The sequence below is a fragment of the Simochromis diagramma genome, unplaced genomic scaffold (assembly GCF_900408965.1).
Source record: "Simochromis diagramma unplaced genomic scaffold, fSimDia1.1 OVJJ01000683.1, whole genome shotgun sequence".
NCBI lineage: Eukaryota > Metazoa > Chordata > Actinopteri > Cichliformes > Cichlidae > Simochromis > Simochromis diagramma.
The window spans coordinates 1,712,414-1,736,552 of NW_024387158.1; the positions used below are offsets into that span (position 1 = coordinate 1,712,414).

Sequence of the window (24,139 nt, forward strand, 5' to 3'; positions counted from 1 at the left end):
ATTTATTCTATTTATCCCCTTCGTATATTTTATTTATATTTGTCTCTGTATTTATATATGTGTGTGTGTGTGTGTGTGTGTGTGTGTGTGTGTGTGTGTGTGTGTGTGTGTGTATATAACATTCTGTAATTGTAACTTCTGTCGGTGCTGTGCTTTTGGAAACCGAATTTCCCAGAGGAACCCACCCGAGGGATTAATAAAGTTCTATCTTATCTTATCTTATCTTATCTTATCTTAAATATTCTAGAATTAGCTAAAAATCTACTTTTCATCTGCAGTCCCTGGCAGGTCAGACAACCACAATAAATAAGGAATTTAGCATGTACAACAATCAGGCAATGTACAACAATCTAATCCAGACAACAAATACATAAAATTACAACAAAGAATGTTATAATACAATGAAACAGAAAACAACAAATAAATAAAAACATACAACATTAAAGATAACACATATTAATATCAAGCTAGTGATCATAAATCTGATTCCTCTTTAGCCATCGTTTGAGATCAGTTTTAAATGTGTTGAAGGCAGCACATTCTCTTATTACAGCTCAAATATTGTTCCAAATCTCACTACCTTTAACTGATAACACCTGTTTACTGAATGTCGTTTGTCTAAAAGGTATTGCACAATCCCCTCTGGATACTCTTCCATTGATATTGCATTTAAACACAAACTCCACCTTATAAACAGAAAAAGCTAACTTAAATATTTTACAGTTTTTAACACTTTTTTTTAGATATTTTTTTTAGATAAAGTAAAACTATAGCTTTTAAATCGCCATTTGATACCTCAGTAAATTTGGCCTATGCCTGTTGCAGCAGTCACTTAATCGTTTAAGTAACAATACGTCACATTAATAAGGAACTGGGAGCATTAAAACAGTTTATTCAATTCTTTATTGCACACTGTGCCTGTGTATTCGTTTCCACCAACCGTGTTATCGTTCCAAGATTATTTTTAAAAACTCTCATTTTGTGACAAACCCTGTGGGGACAAGTTGGCAAACGTCTTGTCTGTAAGTCGTATTATGTCAGCGGCGGAGGCTGAGCCGTGCTCCTTTCTGTGTAAGCAGGCTGGCCAGTTCGTGCGCACATGCTCAGTGAGGTCATTTGTGCGCACGGAAGCTTTAAGAGCGCAGCGCTGGAAGCAGACGCCAGCAAAGATCGGTAGAGAAGCACAGGCGCACTCGGAGGAGGAGGGCGCAGATCTCCTGCGGACCATCAGCTACCAGATGAGCCATCACTGACAGCCGCAGACCCGGCTCTGCGCTGGGCACCCGGAGCGGGGCGCATGCATTTGTGCCACACGGCTCTACTCACAACTTGTTCTCCATAGACACTTTTCCTCATCCTGTTTACTTGTCCATTCGTTATCATCATGGTACTGGGCAAAGTGAGGGCCTTGGCGATCTACTTTGACAGTCTGAATGAGAACAACCTGCCGGTGTTCTCCGGAGGAGACCTGGTGTCGGGGAGGGTTGTTGTGGAGGTCACTGGGGATGTGCGGGTCAAGAGCTTGGACATAACCGCGAGAGGGGTCGCCAAGGTCCGGTGGACAGAGTCGAGAAACGCCGGAGCAAACACGGCTTATACTCAGAACTACACAGAGGAGGTGGAATACCTGCATCATTACGACACCTTGATAGGAGAGGAGAGAGGTAAGGAGTTGCTCCTTTTTCTTCTGCTGTTTCGTGATCTGTGTGAAATGATGCGGCGCAACTGATCACTGCAAACTTTTGACAGAAGCTCGTCCCCAAACTTTCTTACCGCGGAGTGCGTAATCATGTGCCAGAGCCACAGAACACCGGGACCCTCCGCGCAGTGGTACTGATGCAGCAGCTGTAGGCGCGATCCATCCTCACTTAAAACCAATTATTAAAGCAAACGTTTGATACGCGAAGGGATGAGGGAGTCTGCTTTTACATGCGGACTGTCTGGATGTTGACATCACAGGGAGGAGGGAAAAAGTTGAAATCTTCCAGTGAAACACTTGATGAAAAAGAGCAAAATCGAAAACATGGCGCTTCGTATTTTAGAGCAACATTTTGGTTGAACTAATGGCACAAGGACCTTTTTACTGATGACATCTTCAACTAGGCTAGCACAGGCAACTCCCTTTGTTAGAAGCGGTTCAAACCTGTTCAGAAACTGCCAGCGAGTGAGGGAGGGGGGAGCACCAGGCTGACGCTCAGCGCGCGTGTGTGTTGTAAAATCAGCTGCTGCTCCTAACACTTGTATACCTGTGTTGGAGGACCAGATGATTTGGGTATGAGTAAAACATGTCACATCAAGGATTTAGGTCACACGTGAACTGTCTGTTCAGCAGGTTTTTTTGAATTATTAGAGGTTGGGAAGATGAATAATCTCAAAACTGAAACGATGCAGCCTGCAGGAGTCTGGTCTGTGGACAGAGCTTCTTTTCCCAGCAGTCTAGAGGCACAGCTTTTGCTCTTTGTTTACTCAAGGATGGATGGTGGAAAGGTCAAAGGTCAATAAGAAAAGGCACAATTTCACAGGTCTTGCAGAGTATTTAGACTTAAACAAAGTGCTGCATCCACCTGGTGGCTGTCTCTGAAGACTTCCAAAAACTCTCATGAGCTTCCAGGAGATGCAGCTTGGCTCTTTGTTGTAAGTTGAAGACATCTTTACAACATCCTGGAGTTCAAAACGGCCTCCTTGCAGATCTCACTTTGACCAAATCACAGTACGCATTTTCAAAAGTCTGAGCCTTGAAGTATCAAATATTTGCAATTTTTTAAGTTTAACTGATTAACTTACCATTAATAGTCGTTGTATGTTTTTAAAGGTCTGTCAGTATTTTTGAACAAATGCAATTTTTTAATCAGTAGATAGAAAACTCAATTTAAGTGGCTTATTTGTCATTTCATTGATTAAAATAAAAGTTCTTGGTAAGTGTGACTGGATATAGTCAGGTTTGGGAGGATAATGAAAGGGCAGGATATTCCACATATCTCCTGTTAAAAAATCCATTATTGTCATCCTTTGCTCAGTTGAATAATGACTGTTACAGTTTACATCAACCAAACCAGAACATATCCAGCGTCTAATGATGTAACCACTCGCATTTAAAAGGTGACTTTGGAGATATATCATCATTTTTGCTTGCTAAAAGTACTTTAAGTATTATTTCAGCTCAGCTGGTAAAATTAACTTGAAGGTCATGTTTGGACCCTTTCAAAAGCCTCAACACTAAACTCTCACTCACTCTGCTTCTACGTGGGTCATATCTCTTTTCTCTAAGCACAAAAGTGCCTGTAAGAAAAGAAAGATGAAACTAGCTGGGTGTCTTCTGATAACAGGGCATGACTGTAGAAGAGGATGTTTTTCCTTCATCTGTTCAGTGGTTTCAGAGTTTACGTGAGAGCGGCAGGTTACCTGGAGTTTGCTGTCACTGTGTCTATAACACCCTTCCTCTCTACCTCCCCCACCTTCTCCTCTTTCATGCCACACACCACATGGCTGGGCTAATTGTGGGCAGGGGCTTGCCGGGGCTGAACCAATCAGAGCGAGACTTGCAAATTCATGTCACGTTGTCCACCAATGGGAGGACGAGTTGTAATGCCTGCGTTGGAGTTTCCAGCTAAAGGAAGCTGCTCAGTCTGGTTCATACCGGTCTACTCCTGCTTGCTCCGTGTTGCCGGTGACTTGACAGGGCGCACGCTTATACGCGCACTGACATACACACACACTGGCCGTTGATGACAGTTCTCATAGCAAACACAGACATACATAAACAGCAGAGACTGAGGACGAAGCAGAACTGAGGTGGAAAGAAGCTGAAGTTCAGCAGGAGCATTTAGACGCAATATCACATACAAACAATAAGAGATGAAATGAGGAAGTGCTGCTTCTCCCACAGGGTGTGTTGCTTTGGCAGCCCTCTGACACCGCAAACAAGCTGCTTTTTCGCATTCAAGCAAAACAACTGTTACTAGAGTTTCTCAAATGAATTTTGTGACAGTAGAGAGAAGACTGGATGTGAGTGCTTCCCAAAAAGTGTAAGATATAGCCAACAACCCATTTTTTAGGGCATAACCTCATAAAATCCAGAAGGTCTCCAGGGTTCATCTTTAATTCTTGTTGTGATTGACCAACAAAGCAAATATATTAAGTATAAAAGACCAATCCAATTTTATTTATCTAGAAGTACGGTTGGCTCATGGTGCTTTATATTGTAAATACCCTACAGGCACAGGTAAAGCAGGGCTTGTTTGTTTCAGAGGCTGAAAACTGCTGATAGCAAAGTTTAATATGACAAAGAGCAGCATATCTGGAAGCTACAAATGGAGACTCTGCAGTTTTGCTTTTTTAAAAAAAAAAAAAAAAAAATCTTTTATGGCCATTTTTCCATCTCCAATTGTGCCTTTTTTTTTTTTATCTCCAAACCTTTTTGTCCTCGTGATCAAATGCCTTTGTGTGTGTGTGTGTGTGTGTGTGTGTGTACATGTGTGTGTTTAATAATCCCTCTGAGGTGGATTGGAGTTCATTGTGTAATAAGGCTACGTGACATTGTGCATCCATAGCTTGTACCAAAATGTAGGAGGCTAGGTGCAGTGTGCAGGTGTACTCAGTCTCAGTCTCAGTGTTCTCTGTCTTTCAGATGAGGACTGTCCAGAGGAGGGCGTGACTGTCCTGCACCCAGGCTTGCATGAGTTTGCTTTCAGCTTCAACCTGCCTCAGATGTGAGTACATGTACATGAGAATTTCATCATTAATTCTTCCCTTCACTGCATTTCACTTTATTTTCGTCAGAGCTGAGGTTTTACAATTTTACAGTCTTGAGAAGAAACATTTGAAGATTAAACCTAAGATTTAGAACTATTGTCCTGTTACAATAAAACAATCTTTAGTTGTTGCCTCATGTCAGTGAACTAGTTATTCCACACAGTTTTATTTAAAAGGCTAATCACCTGATTTTAGGTAATTTAATTACATAGTTTGCATTAAAACTGTATTGAAAACTCACCAAATTATTTTTAGAAATCAAAATTTAACAAAAGGATTAAAAAAATTCTCAAAGATCAACATGAAGAAATGTGATGTGAAAACATGTTCATGACATGATTGCTGACATGACTGTGAAGAAATAAATGCATACATTAATGAAGAAAACTGAATGCTCTCTACTTCCTGTTTTTGTTTGTTTTTTTGTTTTTTTAATATTTTCTGCTGGAGCTTAAATGTAACGCAACACAGAGAAAAATGTGTTTGTGAGGAGCTGTTTTCTATTTTATTCCCACGTTATCCAAAATTGACATTTAGTTTCTTCACTGGACATTTTTGCAAATGAGTGCTTCCACATCGTGGACAAGATTATGTATAATTAACATTTTTAAGATAATATGTTTTTGTTGTAATACAAAAATATACAAAACTGCCATGGTGGTATCCATTAGCTAATATTTCACATTACATAAAATTAATCAGTCTTATTTCGGTATGATCTACATTAACCTAACTGCCGTCTCCACTCTTGATGTTGTCTCATTAAAAACATATCTTCCACAGATACTACCTTCTAATATTCACATAACCAAAGTAATTGAGAGATACATCAATCTTGTTGATGATGTAAAAAATCTGAAACTTGGATAACAAAACATTTGTAATCAGACAAATGTATCTGATGAAAAACAAAATTAGGAAAATAAGGGGGTGGAGCGGGTATGGATAAATAAATAGTATCAGTATAGAGGCACAATAATGTCGTTACTGGTTACTTTTGAAAGAAAGATTTCGCTTACGAATATGAACCTGTTCCGTGACCTGTGTAACTGTAGCTGAGGCTTCATGTTGCAGATGTCTATAAGCAAATTTTACTAAAGTAACTGTTGCCGTCTGTATTTGTCACATGGTTTTGTTTATATAACTGTTTGAAGGCCCAGACAGGTACAGTTACCTAATTTTTTTTTTTTTTTGAAGATTAAACAAAGATTAGAGACAGATTTGTATACCAGGACCCTGAGTTTTACCTTGTGACCCTTTGGAGGTATTTGACCCCTAGGTTTTGATAGTATATTTAAAAATGAGGGACAGCAGTAAGAGATGCTGACCTTCAGTTATTTTTTTACTGAGTACCAGGACTTGTTGTACTGGTTCTTGTTCTGAAGGAAAGGATGTTGAATTTGCACACAGAGCATAACCACAGACCACCCACACTTTTTAATCGTCCTCCCTTCCCGTCTTTTCTTTTTCTTTCTCAGGGCTCTGGCGACTTCCTTTGAAGGGAAGCATGGCAGTGTGAGGTACTGGGTGAAAGCTGAACTGCACCGTCCATGGCTGCTCCCCGTCAAAGTGAAGAAGGAGTTCATTGTGTTTGAACACATCGACATCAACACCCCCCTGCTGCTGGTAAGCCTGTTCACTTTACGAGGAAAGATCCGTATGACTCCCAGTGCACTGCAGCCAGGTAGCTTAGCTTAGCACTAAGACTGGAAACATTGCTAACACATCTACAAGTAACATATTATTTATCCACACAAATAAAAAGATAGACAGCTTTTATTGTGGTGTTACTCTTAGTTCTTCTTCCATTGCTGCATTGTTCTCATGCTGAAAACAGTGGTTTTAAAAATGTCCAACTGCTCCTTTAAAGGGTCCAGGTTCTGAGTTGAATGCTGTTTCTTTAAAATCTTTTGCCAGCAGTTTAAAGAGATCATATGTGTTAACAGGCCCCTCAGGCTGGTACAAAGGAGAAAACGCTGTGCTGCTGGTTCTGTGCTTCAGGCCCTATCTCCCTCAGTGCCAAAATAGAGCGAAAGGGCTACACACCAGGTAAGCCACACCTCCTACAACTTCCCCCAGGTGTTCTCTTCTATTTTTGAGAATTCACTTATCTTGCTTCTCTCTCAGTCTGACAGACTGATTTCTTCTCCCCTCTTTCCAAGGTGAGTCAATCCAAATCTTTGCTGAGGTGGAGAACTGTTCATCACGCGTTGTGGTCCCTAAGGCCGCGCTTTACCAGACTCAGACCTTCTTCGCTAAGGGGAAGGGGAAGGAGATCCAGCAGCTGGTGTCCAATGTGCGAGGAGATCCTCTGCCACAAGGGAAGAGCCAGAGCTGGGAGGGAAAACTGCTCAAAATCCCTCCTGTGTCCCCCTCCATCCTGGACTGTCCCATCATCAAAGTAGAATATGCCCTTGTGGTGAGTTCACATGTTTTTTCATATGTTAAATGAAATATGATGCCAAGCCTCCCTTTGCTGATTTTATTCAGGGACACTGACAGGAGCATAAAACAAAGGATTCAGAATACAGGATATTTGCAAGGTTACATTTGTCTGATAAAACTGCATTCAAAGTCAACTTGATAAATACGTTGGACTTAAGCATATTTAAAATCCAATGAAAAATGCCTTCGAAAAATAAAATAAGACAAAAGAAAAACAATTATTTGCTACTGACATCTGATTAACTGATTATATGAACTGATTATCTGATTAACTGACTAACCTTTTTATAATACCCTAGCACTATTTGGCTAATAAGCTGGTACAAAAACAAAAGACATATTACTTCCTTGTGATGTACAGATAGCCTTAAACAATAATAAACTCATCATAAACCTGCTTTTAAAACACTAAAACATTCATTCACTTGTCTCCTTTGCATGTTTCCTTCCTGCTTGCAGGTGTACGTGGACATTCCAGGTGGTTTGAATTTGTCACTCTCATTGCCGTTGGTGATAGGAACCATACCTCTTCATGCTTGCACCACCCGCACCTCCAGCATCAGCAGCAACTGCAGCACTTTGAGCTGGCTGGGCCTGCCAGAGAGACCTGAGGGTATGTACTGTAAATGCAGATGCTTGCATGCATGTTTATGTGCACAGGGTACAGAATGTCAATTTACGCCTGTTTGTTTATTGCAGCTCCACCAAGCTACAGTGATCTGGCCATATCAGAGTCTCACAGGCAGGATTATCTGCAGGGATGTGATAGGTCTGACGCGGAGGGTGAGAACCGCGGATCTCTGCTAACATACATCACAGAGTTCAGATATCTGCCTCCGCCACTGTATTCGGAGGTACTTTTATCACACACACACACACACACACACACACACACACACACACACACACACACACACACACACACACACACACACACACACACACACACATCGTCGCCTCACAGGAAAAGTGCCCAAACAACATAAACAGACCTAGAATGAAATCCAGTCTCTGTACAAAAAATATCCAGACAAGACACAAAAACATCTAAAATAACATGTCATTCAGTGAGCCCAATTCACAAATAAAATTTGAACCAGTTTTATGATTTTCACAACTATCCAAAACAAAGTGAAATCACTGACAAACAGAATTAGGAAGCAGCACCTGTATGGGTACAAGATGTAGACGCAACTAATAAAGGCTAATAACACACAAAAATACATTTGCCTCACAAAAACAAACTTCACCTTTTTTCAATGTTATGGTTATCACTTCACGAGGATCCTGTAGTCATAAAGCTGCGTTTTCCCCTTCCACCCTCTAGGTCGATCCTTATCCTGACCCCTTGGAGGTGCAAGGGACTGTGGAGGTCAGGAGACCTGACACCTGTCCCTCCCGCTGAGGAGAGTCCGGGATCGCTGAAGCCTGTGCACAAAAAGACAGAGCTGCTCTCAGCCACCTGGCCCACACAGCCAGCTTCTCACCAGATTATATATCACCGTAAATAAGGCTGGACTCTGCCTGACCCGGGGAAAATCAGCTGAGAGAGTATTTGGTGACCATTGAAGTGATGGACCAGGGATTTCAAGCCGTGCTGGATCCGCCATATCGTGTGCTCAAGACATGGCAAAAAAAGACAGTTTTTTAACACCACTTTATGACTCTGACAAGGCAGAGAACAAAGACTACTCCAAGTGGTCAGAAGAAGCCTCCTCCTGCCTCACAGTGAATTTTGCACATGCCGTTATTACTGTTTTACTATCAGTGGTTTTCTATACTGCAGATTGCCGCAGGCCTATACGCTACAGTATATATATATGTATATGTATACATAGAATATTTCACTCTAAATGGGCACATTAGTGACAGGATAAGAGCTATCTGCAGTAGTTCAGATGGCTGAACTTGTGACTGTGGCCTGAAGCTGCCACTGTCCCCACTGTCCCCCCTGAACAAAGATGAAAATTCATTGAGATTCAAAAAAAAAAAAAAAGACAGATGGCATCACTGATGCAGAAATGTGTCACATCAACGACCACCTCGAGCGTTTAGAGCTCACATAGTGTGTGTGTGTGTGTGTGTGTGTGTGTGTGTGTGTGTGTGTGTGTGTGTGTGTGTGTGTGTGTGTGTGTGAGGGAAAGAAAGTTTAGAGACCAGGTGTAAACCCCAACTGGGTCCACAGAAAAAGCACAACTGCAACTAACTAAGATAAAATACCACAAGTCGCCTGCTGGTTTCAGCTCTAAACTAGAGCTTCTCTCGCTGTAGATTTATCCAGAAGCTTTGTGCTTGCAAAAAAAAAAAAAAAAAAGAAAAAGGCAAAGGCAAAGCATAAAAGGTAAATGTTTACAGTTGCATATATCAAATTGAGAATGTTGTCCAAACATGACTTCTTCCACGTAAAATTTCAGATTACCAAGTGCAATATATTTTTGTATTTGTGATTTTTCTTTTGCACTAGTTTTTCATATACTCTGTTGCTGTCTATTCCATTTGCGCATTATATTGTTGTCATGATCAACTTTTGATAAAATAAAAGATTTATTTTATAACATAAGACGGTGGATCTGAGTATTTGTTATCATTCTTATATGTTGCAATAACACCCAGGAAACTACTGCAGTGGGTCAGTGATTACAAACTGCAAAAATCGAGCTTAGCATCACGAGCAGGGAATTCTCCAGGAATTTAAAATATTAATCAAAAAGCAGTACAGTACAAAACATTTCCTAAGTTTTAGCGTTATGTACGAGGAGGTATGTCTGCTCACGATTTAAGAAGTTCAAACAATAAAAATAAGAATAATATAACAAAAAAATATTATTTAAATTCAGACATGTAGACAACCAACAATGCCTAAATTCTGGTTTAATTGTAAATAATAAGTTTTCTTATCTTTTCTCAACACATGTAACTTACCGTTCTGGTTCTAGATGCTCAAGTCAGAGTGCAGCAATTTCATAATTCTGCCTGATCTCAGCCTGCTTTTATTTGGAGACGTAACCTGCTTAAAGGTACATGTCACGACTTGGTTTCAGAACTTTTATTAAAGAAAAATAATGTGGCGTGTGGCTCTTCCATTGGAGGTAAAGCTCTCCGACTTGTGTTGATTTGACTTCTTTATCAAGTGGTAGTACAAATACTTACTGCTATCTTATTTATATATTTCAGGAGTTTAAAAAAAAAAAACACTGCTAAGGAGAAGAGGCCTTCATCACTGAGTAATGGTGTAAAATGCAAAAATGTGTCACATTAATAGAAACAAAAAACAAAAAAGGGAGGTAGCACCACTGTGTAAAAATCTTTGTTACACCCTGTTGTGATTTGTTACTGCAGCTGAAGATTCCTCTCCAGCAAGCAGCCTGCTGGAGATGTAGCAAAGCAGATGTAGGACAGAGCTCACATGAGCTGCTGACCTAGTTCCCCACTGCACACTGGCAAACAGCAAGGAGGGAAAAACAGAGTCAAGCTTTTGCTTAATGCTGTTTTCACTCGAGCTGTGGCATAGCTTCGCAGGGAAAAAGATGTAAATAGAAATGTTGGAGAATGCGTTTCTGTTCCATTCTCTCAGAAACAGTCTTGTATGTATTATTGTAGGGTCAACCTTACAATATAAAGCGCCTTGAGGCGACTGTTGTTGTGATTTGGCGCTGTGTTACTAAATTGAATTGAATTGAAAAACTGGTCTTACGCTGGTTGTACACTCTTACTTACATGAAAAAATAGAGTGTTTGTGTGTAGAGGGTAAACACTCATTTATTCTGTGTGAACTAACTCATGGAATTCCCACAGAAACACCTCATAGCCTTTGGCTGACATTCTTTTGATGACTTTTGCTGCTGCATCACAGCCTGCAGTGATAAGATTGTCTGTCAGCTGCTGAAAACATGCAGAGCAGGATTTCAAATAATGAACTCAGTCAATTTTTAAGGTCAGAGCTGCACTTCTTAGAATGGCCACTTGACTTTGGCTACAGATAAGAAACCAATGCTAAGAAAGACAACTTGATAGCATTTAAAAGCATGCTAACAATGTAGTACAATCAAAAGGTCTGATCAGCTGTGTCTAGCTGACCTGTTACCAGTGTTGAGTGTAATGCAGGACATATGTCAAATCTAAAAATAGTTGTGAATTACAAAACATACCGAAGTAAAGCGATCTCCTTTGATCTCAGAGAGCACGCTCATAAAGCATCTTGCCTGTTTGCATCCATGTGCTGTAAAGACAGTACTGCCATCTTGTAGCTGCAGTCAGCAACAGCTAAAAAGAAGTAATTTGGGGGAATATAGTAGATATTTAACTGTAGGAGTAATAGTATTTTACAATTCTTCAGCCTTCAGCCTTTTAATCTAATCCAGTGTAGCTTGTTATAATATTAAATAGTAGAGAAAGGTGTGTGTGTTATGTTGAAACCAAGCACACCATTGTTTTTCTTGTGACATTACCAATAAGTTTGATGTGTCACACGGCCCTCTTCCTATTGAAAAAACAAAAGTTGTATCCAAGATGGCTGACTTCTAAATGGCCACCATGGTCACCGCCCATCTTGAGGAGTTTGCCCCCTCACATATACTAATGTGCCACAAACAGGACTTTAATATCACCAACCATTCCCATTTTATTACGGTGTATCCATATAAATGGCCCACCCTGTACAATGAGCTGATTTCAGTTCCTGCACAGGGAGGAGAAACAGTGGGTCTACAGCTTTTGAGGAGTGTAGCTATGGATATTACCTTGATTTTTATTGCACAAAAGACAAGAGTGTGATGCTGTAATGCAAGCTCTGTCCAGGACAGACACAGCTTCGTTGAAACTACTAACACCTATTCTTGTAGAGTCTTTAAAGTCACTTTGGACTGGTTTAAGGTTTTCGTTTTTGCTTTTTGTTGTTTGTTTTGTTTTCATATGTTTGTGTCCTCATTAAGATAGGGATTTGTGTGTCAGTGTATAGTTAATATTGTTCACTGGTATTTATGTAACAATGCGTTTTAATCTATATGTGTATGTAATGAGTAGTGGAAAAAGCAATTATGTAATTGCTGACTTATTTTAAGGAAAGTCACAAATGTGGAATATATTACTTTTTTGAGTTGCAACACTCCCATCCAACACTTTCCACATCTGTGATTCAAAGCACAGGAAGGTCTTAGAACAGAGCCATGCAGCCACTGAAACACCTACATCAGTGACAGAGAAGGTTTATTGCACAACAAGAACTTTAATTCTGATAAAATATCAGTCATATATCTCATTTCTAGCTCAAGGTCACAGGGTGATTGGAACCTATCCTAGCTGTGACTGGGAGACAAGCAGGGCACACCTTGGATAATAATATTTTATGACAATTCAGCTTCATTCTGATCCAACCAGTTCTGACTTAAAATTAAAGATTTGCCAACCACCTTTTGGGAAGGAGTCTTCAGTCTTGAGCTCCTGCATGCTTAGAACAGGCTGTTCTTCCTCATCTACCGTGAAAAACAAACTGTGTATGAGGGCTGCACCTCTGTTCACTCAGTTTTACCTTGAATCTAACTGCACAAGACTTTCACATAGCAACACACACACACACACACACACACACACACACACACACACACACACACACACACACACACGAAACAACCCCACCCACCCAGTACACAATGATGAGAGGTCACATGAATAGTGTTTTGGCTTCCGCTATACAGGCGGCTTCTGTCCGGCTGATAAACAGAAACTGGTTTGAACTGGATGAAGAAACACAGGCAGAGACAACGCAGGGCATGTGCCAAGAGACAGACATACAGATAGGCTTTACATTTTTAAAAGGACCTGATCGTGTTGCCATGAAAGATGAATCTTACTTTGTTATTTGACTTGAAATGTTGCCTTTTTCAGTGTCTGGCTGACTAAAACAGTATACTATATTGAAAGTATTGAAGATAATTCCAACTTTAGTCACATGTTAGTTAGCCTGGCAGGACTGCTTTAAAAGAAAACGGGTTTGTTTTAAGACCATTTTCAAACACACAAACAGGTATAAGTGCAGCATTACGATTCTGGTGCTGCAGTTTTAGTGTGTGGCAGCTCAGCACAGTTTAAGAGAACACAGGTAAAAACAAAGTACAAAGAAATGTGCATCAATCTAATAACACAAAATACACCTAAATATGAGAAGCAAATAAAGAAATAAAGAAACTCAAATCCTACAAATCTCTTACTGTGTATTAGGTCCCCCCCCCCCCCCAAAAAAAAAACCACACACAACAACAAAGTCATGCAAGATGTAGCAAATACAGATATGTGAAAAAAATATCTTGTGGCTACATTGATCTCAGCACAACTGATGGGTTCTCTCATCTAAGTGGAGGATCTCTTTGTTACCTTGTGTCCAATGCCTCTGAACAGACATCTTTCTAATATGAATAATTAAAGTGTAACTTTGGTTAAGCTGTCTGTTCATTGTGCAGCACACAAACATGAAGCCCTGTTTTCTGCTGTGTCTGCGTGTTTTAGCAAGTTGCGTATGTTGCAGACAGTGAAGTCCAGGCACTCGTGTACACATTCATGCAAAGTGCTTGACAGGAATCTGGGCTGTTGGCCAATTGGCAGGCTGTCCTTGATGACTTCTAAACACAGCTGAGGTTTGCTGGGTGAGATCTGTGTGTTTTAAACTGCTTCTGAACCTGCCCAAAAAGGTTACCACATGGACTAACATACGTTTTAATCTTTGAGCTAATGTGCACAGTGGCTCATTTTATTTCCAATGAATTTATCTTCAAGTATGAAACATACTGGAACCTTTGACCTTTATTGTAGAATCCTGCTCACCTGCGGATGACCAACAAGCTAAGCCAGACTGCCAAAATGAGACACAGGGAGACAGAGTTCACACTGAAGCTGTGATGCAGAATTTATTCAGCCACACAAGCAGCAAACATGTCAAGCATTAATATGTAGTTATGTTGATGCAAAATTTACTGGCGTTGATCTGGGTCTATAAACAGTGGCATAAAATATGCTCATATTACCATATTATCGCTGCTGAAATCAGTGACTGGCTTATTGGAAAAGGTTTGGCCTGTTTAGAGGAACTGAACTGGGCCAAGGTATAATAACACATTGGCTGTTGTTAATGCAAGCATGTACTTTTTAAACAGTGCCTTAAATGTCATTGTTAATGGTGTATGCCTTACAGACATTGTTAGTATCATTGCTCATGATTGTTTTCCTGGAGGGCAGGAATCACTTGCTTAGAGTCAAGAGAATAGTGAAGCAAGGTACACTTTAGGGAATGGTAAATGGACTGGTTCTTATATAGCGCTCTTCTACTCTATCTGAGCACTCAAAGAGCTTTATACAACTAATTCATTCACCCAATCACACAAGCACTTTTTCTAAGGTGTTAGTGCCTATCTAACATCTAGCATTCATACACATTCACACTCCAATGGATGTATCGGAGAGCAACGGTTAGTATCTTGCCCAAGGATAGCATGCAGATTAGGGGGAAGCCAGGAATCGAACCACCAACCTTCCGATTAGTAGATGACCTGCTCAAATCAAATCAAATTCAAATTTTATTTGTCACGTACATACACAGTACGATATGTAGCTCTACCGCACGAGCTAAATGTAGGGACTGCATTTTGATTGAAGGAAGACATTAACCTATGATTTGCATTGCCCCCTGGTTTCTCAGTCAGATCCACGCCAACAAGGCTGTGGTGAAACTCAAGGCTCCATAACAGGACTTTACAAACCAGTGGATGATGTGTCTGCCTCTGCTTTTTATATGCAGTGTATGGGTATGTTAAATGATTTACTCAGGTGTCGTCTGTTTAGGTTTTTTTTTTTTTTTTGCCCTATGTTAGAGCTAATGGTACTTGTAATAATTGTAGCTTGTTCATTGCTTTGAAAACCAAGCTTTGTAAACTGGAGTCCTGGCTCCACACTGTTGAAAATAATCCTATAACTAACTAGATCTTGGTGGTCAGTGTTGGCCAAAGTAGCTTAGCACTGGTTAGCTGTCCCTCAGCAGGCCCTCCCAAGTGACTGTGAGGAGGATGTGCAGTCTGAGTCTGTGTCTTGTCCTGTCTTCCTCCCCTCACCACTAACCAATTGCAACAGATGCCTGTCCTTGCTCAAAGTGGGTTGTTTGATCTTTGGGCTTAGGGTATTATTATATTGTTTTAGTGTTTATTTCTTCCAATTTCCCTAATTTTACAATAATTGATTACGCAAAAGTGGACAGTAAATTTGAATGAATGATCATTTGTTGATTGTCATTATACTAGTACAATCGCTTTATCTTAGGATAAAAGTAATGATAACAATAAATTTAAAAGAAATTACAAAATAAAAAGACTGAATAAAATAGGCAATTAATTAAACACAAAATAAACATAAATTTAAGTGTAAAGCAAAAAAAAAAAAAAAAAAAATAGATAAAGTGTCCTCAGTTCCATAATGTGCATTGTGTGTATTGAGGTTTCTTTGCCATGTGGAAATTTGGGTTGGTGGAAGCCACCACTTCTCTGAGTGGTCTCAGAATCTCATCTCTGCTTTTCAAAGATGGAGCCAGTTGAGGTGTTCTGGGCATGTCCCACTGGGATGAGGCCCTGGGGCAGACCCAGGACATGCTGGAGAGATATATCATGACTGGCCTGAGAATGCCTTGGTATTCCCTTGGACAAGCTGAGGAGGTGGCCAGGGAGAGGGAGGTCTGGGCTTCTCCTCTTAGGCTGCTGCCCCCATGACCCGGCCCAGGTTGTTCCTGTTGTCCTGGACCATTTGGGAGACATTGTTGTTGATACTGTGTGTCTTCTTCTTCATTCTGATGGCATAGATGGAGTCCATCCCAACGCTATAGATCAGCGGTCCTCAACCTTTTTTGCGCCACGGACCGGTTTATGCTTGACAATATTTTCATGGACCGGCCTTTAGGGTGTTGCGGATAAATACAACAAAATAAAACTAGTAATGGTACCGAAAAAAAGAAGATTTATTCATAACACACGTGAAAAGACCCAGGAAAATCGAGTTAATGATAAAAACAATAACAAAATAACGCTGAAAACCCTGAAAACCATACATTTCACACCTGAGCCTCAACTCTCGCTGCCCGGTACCAAACGACTCACGGACCTCAATCAGATAGATTTATTTTTTTATTACTTTGTTGTTTCAGCAACATTAAATTTAAAAACTGTACTTTTGAGTTAAAATATCTATTTATAATTTTAATAAATGACAAATTACAAAAGCATGAACATTTTTTTTGTATCGAAAAAATATCGAACCGTGACACCAAAGTGTCGAACCGAACAGTGAATTTTGTGTATCGTTGCACCCCTAATGGAAAGCTCTCTTCACAACAACAGACTGGGGCACAGCCCCAATTCACCAATTTAAAAATGTCCCATTAACCATTACTTCAACTTATTGTATTTTAAATGTTCTTACCTTTCATTACAAATGGCTATCTGATAGATGTGGCTCATAAACTCTCATTAAATTTGTGTAGACCCGATCGAGCGCAATACTGTCTCTTGTAGGGAAAATATAAACAATATGCCTTATAATCACTGTAATTGGTAAAGATGACCTTGAGACTTGAAAAACATGTGCTAGTGGTATAAAAGTGTTTATGCAATTTGTCAACTAAAGTATTGTCTAGTACAGCGGTCCCCAACCCCCGGGCCTTGGACTGGTACCGGTCCGTGAGTCGTTTGGTACCGGGCCGCGAGAGTTGAGGCTCAGGTGTGAAATGTATGGTTTTCAGGGTTTTTATCAGTTTTCAGCATTAATTTGTTATCGTTTTTATCGTTAACTCGGTGTCCCTGGGTCTTTTCACGTGTGTTATGAATAAATCTTCTTTTTTTCGGTACCGGTACTAGTTTTATTTTGTTGTATTTATCCGCGACACATTAAAGGCCGGTCCGTGAAAATATTGTCGGGCATAAACCGGACTGTGGCGCAAAAAAGGTTGAGGACCGCTGATCTAGTAGTGATGATAAGAAAATATCAGTACCTGTAATAGAGTTGCAGATAACATAACTTTTCAGAGGTCATGCTGTACAAGTGCAATATGAGTGAAGGGTTAGTTTAGTGTTTACAGACAGAATACTTGAACCCCAGTGGATTTGTTGAAGGCAATCTTGTTTAAAAAGTTCAGTGCAGTTGAGAAATTATGCGAAATTATGTCCACAAAGGGCAGACAAGAGGTGTAGTGATGAGGGAGCGCAGAGGGTACACAGCTGCAGTAGCCAATCCAGTGGCAACCAGGCTATCACAAGAAGTGGCAGGATGAAGAGAGATGTTGGAGAGGCTTGTTGGGCAGCCATCCCCTCTTCAGTACTCAAACTGTAACCCCTGAGGCAGATGCATCAACCGTTTTAGAGCAGACACCTGACCAGAACTTAACTGGTTATTTGGGTGGTTGTGCACTGGAAAGCATGGTACATCAACATTTTACAGTGGGTCAAATTTGTTGATTTGTTTCCCTAGTATGCTCCTTACTGTCCTTTACCAGGACCAGGCTCTGGGTTGCAGGGTGCAGAGCACAATTGGGACTTTGGCATATGTCATCGGCCAGAGCCAGGAGATATCTGACATGACTGGATGTCCTCCAGAGGTGGCCAAACCGGACCAGAGTGTGGTGTTACAGTGAGCTGCGACCGAGCACTAAGTGGAGGGGCGGCTGTCGATGTTTCCACAGCAGGAGATGTGTAGAGACGGTAGGTGCTTCTCTTGTGTTAGCCACATATGAAAATCCCATGATAAGTTCCCACTTTGGTCACTGCATATCAGCTTGTAAAAGTGAGTATGTCAGCAGGCAACGTTCACAGACAGCTATAGCTTGAGGGTAACAAACAGTTTGCAGACAGACCTCATAGACAGACATTAATGACATTATAATATTGTATCACCACAGTAGAGGACTGCTGGCTTACTTGTGGTGCCTAGGGTATTTCAAAGCAGAATTTTAGGCAGAGTCTTCTGTCATGGATCGGCAGAATCATAAACCCACTTGCTAAGTACTGGGAAAGATTAAACAGTTATATTTACAGGTAAGTGAATAAATGCAGAGTTAAAGCAATCTGTGATTGCATTAGAGATCTGTGAGAAGTGGTGAAGGTATGCAGGCTTTTCTAATCTGCACACACACACTGTCGTATTAAGTTCAGTTGTATAAGGCCTCAGAGTACATGGAGAGATCAAATGTATACTTTTTAAGGATTCAAAGACTTTAAACACTTGATTAGTAACAAATGAAAAACACAATTAGTAGAACTGGCTTTAAAACCAAGAAATATCCACTGAAACTGGACTAATAAAGGGTGTAATTCCTAACAAATGAAAACCAATGTTTATAGTGCTGTCGGTCTTTTCTGCCCTCTGGTGGTTAGTCTGCTGAAACAGACATGAAGATTTCTTTGTGCTGTATGGATTACTTGCAATTATCATATATTTATCCAGATAAATACTAGTGAGTGAAAAAACAAAGGAAAGACTAACAACCTTATGATAAGTACATTTACTGTTTACCTCCTGAGCTACAGCTGTGAGACCAGCTCCTACACAGCAATTCTCCATTTCTCTGCGTGAAGGTTGAACAACATTCTTCATTCTCAGCACCGTCAATTCAATTCAAATTTTATTTATAAAGCACCAAATTATAAAAACACTCACCTCAAAGCACTTTATGCTGTAAGGTAAAGAGCCTGCAATAATAAAGGAAGGAATAGCAGTAAGAAACCTCTGGCAGGACCAGGCTCAGGGAGGGCCAGCCATCACCTGCAACCAGTTGTTGGTGAGAGGATGTCTAACACCTTGCTCCAATAGCTGTTAAACTCTGCTGTGATCTGATGAGCATGAATGGATTTGTTCATGGGAATCATCATCCAGAAAAAGATTACTGCCATTAGAACAGGAATCTGTTACAGTAGGATAAAGGTGGTCGGTAAGAACAACTTTGTACGGTGACTGACATGTGGTAATGTCCTAAGATACTGGAGCAGAGCAGGCTACAGCACAGATTGTGCTTCTAATGTAAAATGAGTTCAATCCAGTCTTTGAGAATCACAAGAGAAGAGTCTTTATTTCCAAGTCTGGAGGTGTTCGCTGAATCCTTGAAACCCCCCCCCTAAAACTTATTTATCGGCTAAAGTCTTCTTGCTTATTTTGGGCAATGCAGCAAAAATTGAGAGCTCAAATCAAAATTTATTTTCTGTTGTTTGTGGGATCTGGATCTCATAACCAGGCCTCCAGTAACACAGTGAGGAATGGTGGAGTAGCTTTTACAGTTTTTTCTGATTGCTTAAACACATTTTTTGTAACTATTGGCTATTTTTGCAAAACTCTAAACACAAATAAGAAAACCTGTCACCCAATTATCAAAACATTGTAGTTCTCTTGCAAAAGCGAACACAGCTAGATTAACTCTTCACACCTTCGTAAAAATGGTGTTTTCGTATCAAACGGTACACACAAGCCATCATCTACTAAGCACACAATGCGCCAACTGCACACTGATGGTATGAATACAAAACACATCTGGCTTTTGCTTTCTCTGTGTACAGATGTCAATTTGAGGTCACACTTTTGTCATAGTGTCATGTAAACATACAAGGATCCAAACTTCAAGTATTGGTGTTTATTCACACTCATCAAAACCAAGACAAAGTCAGAACACAAAATAGGAATTTCACAAAAAAAAAAGGGAAAAAAAAAGACAATCAGCCTACATCATGTCGTCTTTCTGGGTCCGGCCACAAAATTTCGTCCACATCGCATGCGATATGCGAGGTTGAGTGCCATGAAGGATGGGTGGTCTGTAAACCAGTTGCGGACCAAAGCAGCCCTAGGGAAACTAACATTTTCCCATATGATGACATATCGGGTCTGCTCTGGTCTCTGAACAGTGAGCATGTCATGCAAGGTGTCCAGGAATGCAATAATGTGTGCAGTGTTGTACGGGCCTATGGTTGCATGATGGTGAACAACACCATTTTGGCTTATAGCTGCACACATGGTTATGTTACCACCACGTTGTCCTGGGACATTGATGATGGCACGGTGTCCAATAATGTTCCTGCCACGTCTCCTGGTTTTACTGAGGTTAAAACCGGCCTCATCTACAAAAAGTAGCTCATGTCCCATTGCATCTGCTTCTAGTTCCATTACTCTCTGGACAAGACAAAACAAATGCAACACATCAGGCCCATGCACAGCACTACAGTATGCACTTCCAAATTCAGAACCAATGACACTAGCTTACCTGCACATAGTCATATCGCAGTTGCTTTACACGTTCTGTGTTTCTCTTGAAAGGAACTCTGTAAATTTGCTTCATTCTTATTCTGTGGCGCGCAAGTACACGACTTAGTGCAGAAATGCTTGCACTGTGTATATTTTGAAAGATGGTGTCATTATCAATTATGCGCTGCTGTATTTCGCGCAGTCTTATTGCATTATTGGCAATCACCATTTTCACTATATGGGTCTCTTGCTCTGGAGTGAACATTCTGCCTCTGCCCCCAACATCTGGACGTCTAGCAATTCTGTAAAGTAACGATTTCAGTATTTTTGCATGTATGGTACTGTTGTGTTTCTCATTAGAGTATGGCAGTGCTACAAAGTACTTACTGATTCTCATTTTGAAATGTCCTAATGATGCTTGCCACAGTGTAGCGGCTCAGTTTAGGCTGAACCCGTTGGCCAGCTTCCCTCAGGGTCATCCCATGGTTGATGACATGGTCCACTATTGTAGCTCTGATGTCATCAGTTATTCTGTTTCTTACTCTTCTTACCCTTCCTCTTTCCCCTCCTCGTCCTCTTCTTGCTCCTCCACGTCCTCTTCCTCCAACTTCTTCACCTCCATGTCCTCTCCCTCGGCCTCCTCTGATTCTCACTCTTCTCACTCTTACTGCTCCTTCCATTGTACTCCACATAGACAGCTTACCTGTGGCCTGTTTATAGTGCTTAGGCTGATTGCAAAGTGGACTAATTATCTAAAACAGTTTTCACATGTGAAAGTGTGCCAGACAGTTGGCAAAATAGTGTTAATGATAGCCATACATGTGTATAATTTTGCTAGGAGTGTGTTGGAAATTTGGTAATTGAGTGTAAGCAGTGAGTTGTGTTTAAAGTTCTGCAAAAAGAGTGTTGTGCAGTGAATTGTGCCTACAGTTTTGCAAAGTGTGTGTTACAAAATTGCAAACTGAGTGCAAAGCAGTGTTTGGGCTTTTAGTTTTGCAAACTCAGTGAGTGGTTTTGCTATAAGTATTAATAGTTTTAGGAATTGTGCTATAAGAATCACAGTTAGGGTTAAAGCCATCAGAAAAAACTGTAATCAGGATATGTCCTTTAATACGAAACAAATATGTTACCCTGTCAAAAGGGAGCCATCTTTCCCACTGTCGCCCAGTGCTTACTCATAAAGCATCTTGAGGTGACTGCTCTTGTGATTTGGTGTTATATAAATAAAATTGAACTGAAATTAAATAAATAAAATAATGTTAGACTATGTCATCCCACTATGCCATCACTAAACCATTTTTAATGCATTTTGATATTATTATATGTGAGCGTATGTGAAAGTTTAAAAACTATTGATGTGTACACCTATACATACTCAGTAGGGTTCATCATTTTGACTGAAACTGCAGTATATCTGTCTCCACACAATCCTGTTAAAACGAGGCAATGATAACAAATCAGACAGAGACCGATATATTTTAATATATATATATATATATATATATATATATATATATATTTTTTTTTTTTGCAAAATACAAATACTACCACATTTCTGAGTGAGGGAATTGCTGTACATCTGCAACAACAGTGTGTTTAATTTGTTTTTCATTGTCTCCAAATTGGCGACAAAGGCCAGCTTATGCCGCTAACAATCTCTTTGAATATCTAACTTAATAGTTATTAGAAGCATTAGTGCATGAAACAATGGCATAACAGAGCCAAAAGTGTACATTTCCCCCAGTGTACAGAGGACATTCACTGATGTCGCCAAAAAGAGGAAATGAAACTATTTCATTGGGGCGCTTCAGGTACAGGCAGTAATCAAACTGAAAACAAATACAGAGGGGCTTTCACAATGTCAACACTGCATCTCCCTGTTTTGTGAGCTTCACCTCCACCCGTACACAAGCCACTCCACTTGAAGCCCAAGGATGAGCTCCTGGCTCTCACTTCATTGTGGTACAGTAAGACCAGCTTGATGAAAAGGAAAAGGGTGCAGAAGTGAACACATCTGGGCTCTGCCCTGGTTAACAGACATCACTTCATCCCATCACAGCTACAGGGATTTTCAGTGAGAGAATTTATTCGCTGGATTTACAGTAGAGATGATGGCTGAGGGTTTGAGCTCCAAATATACAGTTTTAAAACCAAAATATTCAAATGTGAACAAGCCTCAGCCACCAGCATCTCTTCAGTATTAAAAACTAAAAATAAGTGGATTTCACTCTGCAGTCCTTCAGCCTGTCTGTGGCTGGCGTCAGACCCAGCTGACATGCAAGGCACAACTCAGTCATTTATGTACACTTGTAGAGTTACACAAACACAAACACGCGGTAGTGGAAAGTAGCCAAGTACTTTAACTTTTCATAACTGTATGTTTTGTTCTTTATTTTGCAAGATTTTATATCCAAAGATAAACTTATAGTGTATGGTGGACAAAATTCTTGTTCTTAGTACATTTTTTTTACTAAATATGGCGGCAAATCCTAAAATGTATTCACATGTGCTTCTATTATTGCTGTTACATAAAAAGGTAAAATCATGAACAATCTTGTAAAATGACCATGGGAAGCACTAGACTCAAGGGCGTAGATTTGGTTTTGGCATTGATGGGGACGGATGATTCAACCACTGAACGCTGCCCTGTTTCTTATTTTTTTCCTTTTTGTCTTTGCTTCTTGATTAAAAAAAAAGGAGAAATATACTTGCCTACATATGCTATTCTACATGCTTTTAAACCGTTTAAAATTACAATTCATAGTTTTATATGTGAATTATATAATGTTAAGTTACATATATATATATATATATATATACACAAAAAACTTGAATTTTACCATGTTTATTTATCGGATAAAATAAGTTAAATGTCACCGTTACTATTGTCCGGCCGGAAACAGGCTGGACAGGTGTCCAAATTCAGAGGCTGCGTCCACCTGAGCACCCGGCCTTCACGGTCTAAGTGGGCCGGGTCCTCCGAAAGCCGGGTAGACCGGAAATGAGCGACTGTGAAATTGGACGGTCTAGCCTTCAGAATTACGTCACCTCTGCCATCTGCTCCTTGCTGTCTAAAATATAACCGGACACTGGCGTAGATTCTCGACCATTTTTTCACACAGCAGTTTATTCAGCTGTGTGAAACCCCGGAGGAATCCTCCCGAGGGATTAATAAAGTTTTATTTAATCTTATTTAATCTAATAACTTTAATCTCAGCCAAACCGATTTACTCACCAACAAATAAAACACAAATAAGGCACTGAAAAAGGCCAAACAAGTTATTGACGTTTACACAGCTACATTCTCGCCTGAAATTATGTTAAAAGTTTATTTCGCGACCCAGAAAGATTAATACGAGTAATATTAAAACTAAGTAGCTGCAGTAGTAGTAGCCATTGTTGGAAACTGGAATTGGGTGGGCCAATCTGGGACATGGTTTTTCAGTTTTGTTGTCCGGTACAGGGGTGGGAAATCGGGAGAAATTGGGGAGAATGGTGGCTCCGGGAGATTTTCGGAAGGGGCACTGAAATTCGGGATTCTCCCGGAAAAATCGGGAGGGTTGGCATGTAGTATTTCCTAGCATAGCCTGTAACGTTATTATGACGGACACATTTTATGAGTGAACTTGACTTTAAGTGACTTTCAGGTTTCTTTGAAAAATAATTTCTTATATCCAGGTTCTTCCTTTTTGCT

At 40.2% G+C, this 24,139-nt stretch overlaps 1 protein-coding gene across 1 annotated transcript; it reads left to right on the plus strand.

Moving 5' to 3' along the window:
• Positions 1-1,040: 1,040 nt before the first annotated feature.
• On the plus strand, positions 1,041-9,503 carry arrdc3b (arrestin domain containing 3b). Its single transcript, XM_040048787.1, has 8 exons — positions 1,041-1,664; positions 4,628-4,709; positions 6,231-6,378; positions 6,699-6,801; positions 6,915-7,171; positions 7,657-7,810; positions 7,897-8,051; positions 8,525-9,503. Exons 1-8 carry the CDS (start codon positions 1,385-1,387, stop codon positions 8,600-8,602), a joined length of 1,257 nt encoding a protein of 418 aa, XP_039904721.1. The 5' UTR covers positions 1,041-1,384; the 3' UTR covers positions 8,603-9,503.
• Positions 9,504-24,139: the final 14,636 nt, after the last annotated feature.